The sequence below is a fragment of the Colius striatus genome, chromosome 7 (genome assembly GCF_028858725.1).
Source record: "Colius striatus isolate bColStr4 chromosome 7, bColStr4.1.hap1, whole genome shotgun sequence".
Taxonomy (NCBI): Eukaryota; Metazoa; Chordata; class Aves; order Coliiformes; family Coliidae; genus Colius; species Colius striatus.
This window is the reverse complement of record NC_084765.1, coordinates 39302757-39315116: the sequence shown is the minus strand read 5'-3', so window position 1 is coordinate 39315116 and position 12360 is coordinate 39302757. Positions and strand designations below refer to the sequence as shown.

The following is a 12360-nucleotide window of genomic DNA, read 5'->3' as shown; positions in this document are numbered from 1 at the left end:
ACCAACTACTATTGACAATTTTCATGCAGTTCTCAATACAACCACAACCAACTGTAAAAATTTTCAAACATAAAGCACTGTTAAAGCAGAATTTGTGGAGTGTTGTTTAAAGCTTACAGAGAATTACCTTCACATGCTTTCCCATCTGGACTTGGCAAAAATCCCATGTCACATTCACAGCGATATCCTCCGGGAGCATTGAGGCACTGCCCATTTTCGCAGAGATTCAAGTTTTCTGAACATTCATCAAGGTCTGTTAAAGAAATTGCAAGTTTACAGTAAACATGGCTTTCTCTCCAACATTTGTTTCAGCTGAATTCAGTGTCCCAAGGATTTTAATTATTCTATTAGCTCTGAACACTTGTGTAACAAACTGCAATCTAGTTACGTGGAGAGGTTATACAAGCAATACCTTGGTATATTCCCCACATGTTGAAAATACAGCTTCTGATCAAAAGGAAGATACTTTAGGAGGCACAGATTCCTAAAGTAGCTACAGTTAACAACACCTTGAAGCAGTACACAGGGTCAAATATAGACTCAGAATAAGCACGTGAATATAGTGAATAGTTATTGTTACATCAAAGCCTGGAGGCAGCAATTGAAAAGAGGTTTACTGGGCAATGAGCAAACATATGGTAACAGGCAGCCTCCAAGGCAAACATACAAAACACTCACAAAAAGTGGCACTGAAGTGACAAAAAACTTCATCAAAATCAAACTGCAGGTTAAGAGCTGACAAGAAAAACAGCCTTGCTGCTGGACTACACTGCCCTTCAGACAGATTGTAGCCCTCAGTGTCTAGCTGATACTTTATATATCACAAAAACATCCTACTTCTGGCTGGCACTGTGAGCTTGTAAAAGTCCATGTCTGGCAAGTTAAAGGTAGTACCTACCAGGGTGAATGCTGCATGTTTTGGCAGAAGGCTCACAGAAAACTTGTGTGCCCTAGTTTGAGTTCCAGCCACCTCTTGAATCCATGAACAATAACACAAATTTTTAAAAAAAGAAAGTAAAGTTCTACTAAATGCAGAAACTCATAAGCTCTCCATTTGGAGGATGTAGTTTATAGACCCCTGGAAATCATCATATGAGAAATTAACAAAGGGCATTGGGTTATGAAGGCCACTAAGGAAGCTCAATCAGATTCAAGAGTAAATTATATGGAGAGAATTAAACAGAATGCCAGGGTCTATTTGTAAAGGCTGGACTCAATGAACTCAAAGGTCTCTTCCAGACAATATGATTCTATGATTTTATGATAACTTTGTCAGCCTCAAACCTGCTGACTCAGATTCTCAGATGTCATAACAACCTGCTGTATTTACTAGCTGAAAATGTGGCTCACCAGCTGTCTATTGTATGGCTTTATTCCAAAGAGGGTCACCCTCCATGTAGCATCAACAGCAACACTGATATCCTGCTTCTACTGACTAAGCTTACATTGAGCTAATCTGTTCTTCAAAGCAGAAAACTGAAGTGTGGGTTTTATGATCACATTTACAGTTGTTGAGGTTGCAGAAATAGATACTTCCATCAATTTATATGCCTGCACTGCATCCTGACACCATCTCTCTCAGGATGATGCAGTAAAGAGGGCAGACAGCACGTACTCACTTGTGGAAAGAAAAAACATCTTAAAACAATTTTATGAAGTAATTTCAATGCATGTGCCCTATTATTTAAATATTATATTGAGTAACCAATGGACTGGTTTAATAACCAGCCAAATTATACAAGCAAGCATTGTTTTAATAATTTTGGCACCCACTCCAAATGACATGGAAAGCTCAGTGAAAACTTGCATTTTATCAAGGGAAAAAAGTGACTCCTTTGGACGAGGTATCATATATGGTATTTCTTTCAAGTTGTGGCAACTCAGGTAAAGTAGAAGACTTTACCTGTGGAACATGACACATTAGAGAATCATTTCAAATGTTTAAAACCTATTTTTGTGTATTGAATCACAGACCACTGGAGGTCATGCAATGCATTCCTAAGAAAGCTCACCTGTACAAGTGAAGCCATCCCCAGTATAACCTTCTTTACACAGGCAGCGGTAAGAGCCCATTGTATTCTTGCAGTCAGCATGTGGGCTGCACATATGGGTTCCATTGGAGCACTCATCCAGATCTGTAAAACAAACAAAAAAAATTAAAAAGGAGTATTAGTTAAAAAAAAAACACCCCATGAGTAGAAACTTCAAATAGCATATAACACATGGAAGCTCTACTTTAAATCTTCCATAATGAAATATGAGAGGTCATCTGACTGTAAAAGCAGGCACAGCTTCTTTGCAGTGCAACAAAGAAATCTGACAAGGTAACTGCAGATGAGGAAGCTGCAGGGCACTCTCTAAACTGAGACCTGTATCTTGTTTTCACAGGGAGCATAGGAGACCTATCACTGCCTCCCATCAGCTGCCCTCAAGGACACAGCATCTCTCTCCACAGTCCAGTCTCTTTTCACTATCTCACAAGCCAAATGTGAGATAAAGCTGATTTCACAGTTACTATGGCAGAGAATTTGTCTTCCAACAGATCATGCCAAATCAACCTAACAAGCTTGATAACCATTTGTCATCTCAATTTGTAGGTGTTGGAACTACACATTTTCCAGAATTGCTAGCATTCAGTTTTATTCTGAACTTGCAAATGAATTCAAATGTGTATGACCCAATCTCATGCAGCAGTACAGGCTGGGGGTGGAACTGCTGAAGAGCAGCTCTGCAGAGAGAGACCTGGGAGTCCTGATTGATAGTAAGCTAAATATGAACCAGCAATGTGCCCTCGTGGCCAAGAAGGCCAATGGCAGCCTGGGATGCATCAAGAAGAGTGTGGCCAGCAGGTCAAGGGAGGTTCTTCTCCCCCTCTACTCTGCCCTGGTGAGGCCTCATCTGGAGTCCTGTGTCCAGTTCCGGGCTCCTCAGCTCAAGAGGGACAGGGAACTGCTGGAAAGAGTCCAGCACAGGGAGACCAAGATGATCAAGGGTATGGAATATCTTTCATATGAGGAAAGGCTGCGGGAACTGGGGCTGTTTAGTCTGGAGAAGAGGAGATTGAGGGGAGATCTTATTAACATTTATAAATATCTAAAGGGTGGGTGTCAGGAGGTTGGGGTATCCCTTTTCTCTATAGTAGCTAGCAACAGGACAAGGGGTAATGGGATGAGGCTGCAAGACAAAAAAGTTACACTTAAGAAAAAACTATTTCCCTGTTGAGGTGAGGGAGCCCTGGCACAGGCTGCCCAGAGGGGTTGTGGAGTCTCCTTCCTTGGAGGTCTTCAAGACCCGCCTGGACATGTTCCTATGCGACCTGATCTAGGTGAAGCTGCTTCTGCAGGGGGTTGGACTAGATGATCTCTAAAGGTCCCTTCCAACCCCACCATTCTATGATCCTATGACCCTTACCTGTGCACTTGATACCATTTCCAACCCAGCCAGGGCTGCAGCTACATTTGAAACTTCCAGCTGTGTTTGTACATATGGCATGTCTATCGCAGTTATGGGCTCCAATTTCACACTCATTGATATCTGTAAAAACACAGAGACGATTGGATCAAACTTTCTCATATCCAGGTCACCGACAGAAAGATAATGTGAACATGAAAACAAACCTGCATTTCTTTATAATATGACATTTAAAAATTAAGTGGAAGAGAAACGAAGTCACAACAAAGGAAAGCAAAGAAGCATGTAGCATATTTGAAATGTGCAGCCATACTATCCATTTTTCTAACACAGTCATATAAAGCAGTACTTCTGCAGTTCACTCTAAAGTCTGGTAACTTTTCTATTGCAAGAGCAAAACAGTAACTCAGATTCTCCTTGTTTTTCAAACAGGTGCATTCAGAAAGAATGTGAAGCCACTGCCTTTGGAAAGAAGATGATTAGCATGTATAAAGATTACCTCTGCAGATGTTCATACTGAGATGTACGTTTGCAACAAGTTGTGGGTCAGATTTCATGACTTAAATTCTAGTGTGAAGACCTGCATTCCCCTGTCAATGGAGAGACACCCATACTGTGTACTGGCTTGCATCTTTACCATACCATACATGATTGAGGGAAAGAAGACAGCTTTTCCATCTGCTCATCCTGGAGGCTGCAGAGAAGGATTCAGGTGGCTTCACATTGCATGGTTTGCTAAAAAGTCTCAGAAGCAACTCTGCTGCCCAGGGACCCCTGGAATGCAGCACTCCCACAGCCCTCATCATATCTGCAAGAATGTAGATGACCACCAGCTAGGCATCACCTGAAAACTCCTCTTAGGATCATCCCTTCACAGTTAACAAAGCCAGGTTCTGTTTTGCCAGAGACTGTGTAGAAGGTGGAGGGACAGGCTGTGTCACTGTAACTGATGCATACTAAGCTCATCATATATGTAGTTTATTAAGAACTCAGAAAACATAACAGAGTGGAAGAAAAGTCTGGAGACACCAGGCAGCAAGTCATCCAATCTTCAACATATGCATTCAGCCAGCACATTCTATTTCAGTACTTGTTATTTTCACCTTATTTTCATTCTTGGGCATTCTCTGGCAATGTCAAACTGCATAGACTGAAGAAAAATAGAATCAAACAGCTAGCTCGTTTCTTCCTTGTCACAAAACAATACTAATGCCTCATATAAATACCTGGAGAATATATAAACTCAAAGGCAAAGTTTTTGGAAATTACTACTGGTAACTAAAACAAAACTGGTAGGAATTTTCTTACACATCTGAGCTATGGATTTTACAGTGTTTTCTGTAACTGAGCTCTCTCTAACTGTGCTTTACTTCCATACAGGATGCAAAATATCAAGCCACACAATACAGAAATCACATTTTTTCAGCCCTCTGAGGTGCCTTTGCTGTTGCAGTAAGCCAAATCATCTCATTATGTACAACAGCTGATAGGAAGGGGAAACAAGCTCACAAACTCCACGATTCCACACACAAAAACCCAGCTCCGATGCCTGTCAAGATGATGACTAAGAAAAGGCATCAGGCATCACACACGTTAAGAACCTTTTGGGTTCCTAGTCTCAGAACCACAGACTTTAGCTTCTCTACCACTGCACCTAAACACAATTCTCTCTCTTTAAAGAAGGCAAGTGAGTGGTGCCGTTGAGGACAGTGTCCAGGTACCATCTTAACCATTTCCTTCATAACCCTTTCCTGCCTTTTTCTTTAGACAAAGGGCTCTGTGTCCTTTCTCTATGCCCTGTCGTACATTCTGTCTTTTCATAAAGACCACATGAAATTCTGAGAAGCACACAACAGATGACTGTCATCCTACAACTAAATACTCAAGGCAGGAATTACCCCAAACCACTGCTGGTTTGGGGTTTGTGGTTTAGTTGGTTTTGTGATTTTTTCTTAGGTTTTTTTTGAGTCTTCACAGTGGAATTGCATCCAATCTTACTTTTCTGGGTTTCTTCCTAAATGAGACATTGCTCTGAATCAAAGCCCCAGACATGAGTATTCCCACAGTCTGAATGCTGATGTCTAGATACAGATCTAGATCTTGCAGCTGGAATCTACTATTAGCAAATACTGACTGCATCAATAAGCCTGAAAACACACAAAGTGACATTTACTTTTCAAAACATGAAAACAAAAGGTCAGAAGCAGATAGTCTCAGGGCATGTCTTCCTTTAGCATGTGCAGAAACTCATATGAAGATAACATCACACTAAACAGGAAACTAGTGGCTGTCAAAAATCTTAGGGGTGGTCAGAATAAAAACCACTCATTTTGGCTTGGACTGAAGGAAGAGACTAGAAGGAATTTCGAGAGGTCAGCTACAGTATGTATTGACATAAAAAAGCTGCGGCAAACACACTGTATTTCAACCTTTACATGATTTTAAACCCCAATCTGTTGAACTATTGCTCCCATTAAGATCGCACTGTATTTAATTATTTGATGCTTTGAAACATACAATCACATGCTTCCTTATACCCTGCAGAGCACAACAAAACACCACAGAAAGCATCATCAGTGCAGAGATTTCTGCCAAGAAGTTTTCAAACTACCAGCAAACACAAAGAGAAACTTGCATGCAACAGCTACACCACAATGAAGTCATGCCCAGGCTCAAATTTAAAGCAGTCTAAAAACAAAATCTTCAGCTCCACATATGACTGTGGACTCCATCCCATCCCATCTCGTGCTCAACCACCAACACTTTGCACCTGAGAGCCCCCATTAACATCTATCTCTCAGTGGAACAACAGCACTGTGACACTGGTGCCCTTGCACTGAACAATTGTTCCCCCCATCAGCTGTTTGACACATACATTAAAAGGCTTGGAATTTTCTGAAGGATGCAAGTTGCAAGCACAAATCTATATCCAAACATGGGTATTTAAAATGGGATCAACTTTCACAGACATCATCCATTGAAATGCCATTCCACTTGCTTTGAACAAAATCCTGAAATCCTTTCAGCTTTCTTTCCCAGAAAAAAAAAAAATCAACATATTTCAATGCCTTTTGCCTGAGTAAAGATCAAATAGGGATGGAAAACATACATTCTAATACCATCTACCTTTAAAGGGACATTACAGGGCTTATTTCATTGATGTACTGAAAGGTTTTCAGATCCTTAAATGAAAGCTGGTTGAGGCAAATAAAATACCATCACTGGTTTCATCCCAGGTTTTACTTCTTTTTAAAGCTACCTGCATATAACTCATGTTGTTTTGCTATAATTTCTATTCTCTCCTTTCACTGCACAGCTGAGTTATAAGCCTAAATTTATTGCATTGCTATTATTTCCAAGGCAAAAGGGATCTCAGACCAAACATGGTCCTATGTAAATGGGGCAGTGAAATCAATGGAACTTATGCCTGCTTGTGCTGGGGCTTAATATGGATTTATGTTGCTGTAAGTATTGAATTACAGTTTCACAGAGTGAAACAAAAAGGAGAAGATATTAAAGATATACAAACATCTTTAACAAGAGCAAGGGTCCAGATTGGGCTGTTTGCATGGCAGTACAAACAGTTCACTCTTTGAATACTCCAATCACTTTCAAATAATTGTCTGAATAAAAAGCTATTATTCAGTCTGACTAAAGTTATCGAGACCCCAAAAGCTCACAGGAGGACACTAAAGTCAGGTTTCACACAATGATGGCCTATTCCCATTGACTTCAGGGGGATTTTCACTAACGAGTAAAGGAGTGAGTCACTGATTTATATCAACCTTCTTCTGCCTCCAGTATGAGGCCGTGACAAGCCAAGGAAAATAAAGACATTCCAATCCAGAACTGACACTGCAGGCTCAGCCAGTCCCATTGTGCACCAGTCCTGCTGCACACATGTTCTCAGCTTTGTAATTGCACAACTCCCATTAATACTAAGGGAGTTGTCTGCCTACAACAGATGAGAATACGCATGATAAATAATATGCAGATCTGACATCATAACAATCCCAAGCACTCTGGGGGGAAAAAAACTGTCAGTCACCCTATTTTATTGGCTCTTTCAGTTCTCTCCTCTGGACAAATATTTTTTTTCTCAAGCCTTTGGAAATTAATAAAGCATCTCTCACATTAATCACAGAATTTTTATGGCAGTGAATGTGTAGCAAAAACACGGATCATATATATCTCTCACATTGGCACCATGCCTGCAAACGTGGCAACCAAAGGAAAACAAATGGCTAGCTAATATCTGCACAGCACACCCACTTTGTAGTCTGGAAGTGGATCATTAAACTTGTCCAGAGAGGAGTATGGGGATAAGTCACTGTATTCTCACCTATACGCTGAAAAACCCAAGTCATTCCTCTGCATTCAAGCAGAATGAAAAGGAACATTAACCCACAACAAGTGACACGCTCATCATGGGGCACGAAATCCTCAAGGTAGTGTACCGTTTCTGTTTTCTGTTAGGTTTCACTGGAGCTTCAGTAGGCTATAAGATTCTTAGCAAAGCATGAATTTAATTCAGACTCCACCTATAAATCAGTGCTGTTTGTCAGGAATTATGCAAATCCCTTAAGCATTTTCTGACTCTTTAATTTCTTTGGCGCTTTCTGCAGATCTGTGCATTTTATCGCACTGGCTTTCACTGGTATTCCAAGCCTGGGCCTGATTCCCGTAGGGCCAGTCGTCTGGTAGAAGTCACAAGGCACTTTCTCCTCCTGGGCTGCTGCCCATGTAAATCAGGTAGGTAAATGGGAAGGCTTTTCAGAGGGAGACGACTGTGAATTTCCACTCCGTGCTCAAACAAGTAGAAAAATATATGGGGAAAAAAATCCCCTGTTCTGATCCCTATACTTGTAAAATTGTTTTGTCTTTGGGAATCACTGTTGGATTTTACTCAGCATACTGCACTGTAAGCACCTCTGGAGTTTCACATGGGGCAGTTCAGTTCTTGCCTGCTATCCACCCTTACGTCATCAGCCGGGGGCGCAGCCTGTTATTGCTGGACAGACGCCTACTCACAATATGCTCCTTCTGTAATACCCTCAGTTGGCGGGCAGCATCTTAATACTGTTATGTTCTGGTATTTGGCCTGACACAGCCAGCTCCCAGATTCATAAGGGGAAATGTATTTGTTTCACTGATACCAGAACTCTCTTGTGCCATCAAGACTGAAACACAATGTGTTATTAATGGCCAGAAGCCGAAGGCAGGAGAGAGGTGAGCACATTATACAAATCACAAAACATTATGGACCTCTTCCTGAGGGCAAATGACAGCACTTACCACTTCCTTTCACCAAGCCAGGTGTCCTCTTTATAACTATGTCCTTGTCAGCCATGCAAGCATGCAACATGCACTCACTCCTCCTTTATCCTTTATCATGATCATTACTGGACAGCAAACCACAACTAAACTCTCTAACCTCACTCTCCAGGCTGCAGCTGAACATCTTACATCAGTCTTTAAATGGCACCAGCACAGCACTTGCAGAGTCAAAGCCCTCCAACTCCCTGAGCTCATTGTGGATAAATGCAACTGATTTTTAAAGCACTCTTGGTTTTGATCTGATGACAATCTCAGGCAACATCTGCTCCCAATTTCACCTTGTTCAGTTTGACTTTGTGAAGGGTGCCCTAAGCCTGTGCAAGCACAGCTCTACCAGAGCAAACAGGAGGCCTGCACACAGAGCTGTAACTGGCAAAGATGGATGGAGAGAGTCAGAGGTGAATTTGTTCATCTGTGAAAACATCAGAGCAAGTAAATCTAAAGCTCTACATCAACAATGAAATATTGCAAATTTACAGGCAATACTCGAGAGCAGTGATGAATCACAAAATACAAATGCAAGTGCCAATACAGGATTTAATCTCTGAACAAGCAGATGTGTACTGTATTGACAGAAAAAGCAGAGACAAGATATTCACCATAATGATGGGCATTCTGGAACCAGGATAATGGGAAACTTTGCAATCATCTCTATAGTGGCTATGTACCATTGCCCACCCAGAAAAATCTAAAGGCTTTAAGTCATTCTTGTCCTAGTTTGGCTTGTGAATGGAAATTAAACCACTCATAGCACTTGGCTGAGAAAATCTGCATCTACAATGTATTTTTGCATATTTTTTTTAAAAAAAATACATTCATGTTACTAAATTCTGCCCACATTCTTACTGAGAATCAAGGAGGGGAGAACTAACATCTGTGTGGGATGGGAATGTAAGTCAGTGGGTGGATTCTTAACACTGTTAAATGATTGGGGGGAAAAAAAACATGTTTATTTGTTAAAATGGAAACAATCAGTAATGACAAGGGAGCTGAAATATTTAGACAAAACTGTAATGGAACTCGAGAGAACATTTAGTTGTTCTCATGAAACAGAGAACCTCCCATTCATTCTTGTACACATTTTTGTGTTTTTCTTCCCCTTGGGAGTTCCTACAAACTGTAGATGCTTTTGATCAGTCTGTAAGACAAGGATTAAATCCTGGGGTCAAGGTGCTGTTGGCAACGTCCCCTCAGACAAAGTCTCGAGGGATGCTCTCATGGTCTGCAGTACCCAACTTCAGCTCCACTTTTATACTGTGCAAACATGAGGTGGAGGATTCAAAGGTCTCCACCAGTAAATCAGACTTTTTAAAAACCAAAACGTGAGAATTTACACACTGTAGTCACAATGGGACCTGTGTCCACACAGTTTCATCAACACAAAACCAACCTAGAAAGTTCCTGCTCTGCTTCCTCCATTTTCCTATTTAAAACCAGAAGATTTTGGGGATTTATTCTGAGTATGCTCCCACCTCAGCTGCACCACCATAACTGATATGTAAACTTTCTGTCTTACACCATTGGTCCTTTTCAATTTATTGAGCCCCTCTACAGTGTCTGTTTTAATTAAGGTGTCTTAGTGAGTGCCACCCTCCCTGGGACACCAGCATACAGACAAAAGCAGCAGAGGGTGGGCTGAGAGAAAGATGAAGATGTATGAGGTGTTGGGAAGGGCCCACATGGCAGTTATTGTCCATCCAGAAGGCTGAGCTTGGCTGGGACCATGAGGGAGGGATTTCCCTGTCTCTCTTCACAAAAAATATTGCTTGGGACATTTGCCACGAGTGTACGTCACATAATACCAAAATGGTGGCTATTTCTAGGCACTTCCCCAGAAGCTTCAGATTCCTCCCCCGACTCCATGACCTTTTCCTGTCTTTTGCCTTCTACTAGTTGCTTCACACTCCCTGACTGCTTCTTACACTGGGAGTGATAGTTGCGCCATGTGTAACTGATCAGCACAAGGGCTTTCAGGTCTAGAGCACTGAAGATCTTCATACAATTTAGCACAGAAACAAAGAACGTTGAAATGTTGGTCTACAGGGTACAATTAGGGATTTCTTGGATTTAGATCAGTTCACATGTAAGTCAAAGGCAGCTGTTACTAATGCACAATTATTCAACCACGGTCCAATATGCAAAGTATAACTCCAGCTCTCAGATTGTTCTGAGAGCTGTAAAAAGCCAGCTTCATAGATTTGGGGCACTTGGAGACATATATTATTAACTCACCACAATAAGGGCAGACTAAGAATAAAGCTTGTCTTGAAGACATTGCCAAAAACATGTTTATCTTAAGTCTACATTAAAAATTATGCTAAACATATGTTTGCATTCGTATCTGGGCAAAACCTAAGACTCTCAACACCTTGGCTTGAGGCATCAGCACTAGGATTATTCATACCATGCCCTCTGAGCCTTTACATTTGAATCTCATTTCTGTTTGCTGGCAATACATGAAATAATGCAATTTCTGGATTTGCTGATACAATGTAGTTGAGTAGCTATACTGTTGTCACTTTGCAAAACCAGAAATGTATTTTAGCACATATTTCAAGCCATTTGTTGTGTGCCAAAATACTGCTTGGAACACATAACTGTTATTTGCATGCATAATATACAACTACCTAATCCAAATGCACTGAGGTCTTCAGGAGTCTACCAAGTTACAGGTGATGGCATTTCTGTTCTCTTAGCCCAACAGCAATGCAATAACAAGCCCAACTTTGCTCCCAGTGGACATTTTGTCACTCATTTCAGCACTTGCAGCATCAGGCTGAATACTTTGCCACTCAAGCTCAGCAGAACACAAGCTCAGCAAATTTGGGTAAGAGATAACACATTCAGCACAAGTAAGGGAAAAGCAGTACAGTCAGAAGGAGTTTTGAATACTGAAAAAAGGGTATGTGGACTTATGAGTTTAACTAAATGTTAATAATTAAACTTTAAAACATACCTGTGCATCCAGTTGTGCCTTTCTTGCCTGAATATCCCATATCACAGTGACAGATGAACGAGCCTTTTGTGTTCTCACAGGTTCCACTCAGACAGATGTTTGGATGCAGATCACACTCATTAACATCTAAAAAAATATAAATTATTAAATAAAATCCATCAACAGTTACTGGCAAAATCACTTGAGAGATGATGTTTTGGTACAAAAATAGGTCTACGTATGCAATGAGAAAACTGCTTAGGTTAGTTATTCCTTACCTAGAGTACATTTTGAGATCTGGTTTAACACTGCTGTATTACCATACTTGTATTAACATACCTTTAATCCCAACTTTCCTTAAAAACAGAGACTAAGAGTCATCATATTATCCAAAGAATCACTATGACAATTTATTGATGCTTCCTACGTGCATGTATGTGTGTGTATACATTTATATATGCATGCATGCATTGTCTAGTTTTGCATGAATATTTCTCCTCAAATACACTCCAGATTCTTAATTTAAATGTGAAAATTTGGTTTTGGAGATACACCACCCATGACTTTGCTCTACCAAGGCACAGCATTTGCACATAATTTTGTCTTAGAGATAAGTTTCAATCAGCACCAGTGATTCACCTCGCTAGAGATGTTCCATAGTGTCATCCACCAGCACT

General features: G+C 40.8%; 1 protein-coding gene across 2 annotated transcripts in view; it reads right to left on the bottom strand.

The window, feature by feature from the left end:
- FBN1 (fibrillin 1) overlaps window positions 1-12360 on the bottom strand; it is a 156998-nt gene that overhangs the window by 38150 nt on the left and 106488 nt on the right. For both annotated transcript variants that reach the window (XM_061999182.1, XM_061999183.1), the window contains exons 31-34: window positions 11705-11830; window positions 3412-3534; window positions 2013-2135; window positions 128-253 (exon numbers count right to left, since the gene is read on the bottom strand). In XM_061999182.1, coding sequence (XP_061855166.1) covers window positions 128-253; window positions 2013-2135; window positions 3412-3534; window positions 11705-11830 — 498 coding nt within the window. The remainder of the gene's footprint in view (window positions 1-127; window positions 254-2012; window positions 2136-3411; window positions 3535-11704; window positions 11831-12360) is intronic.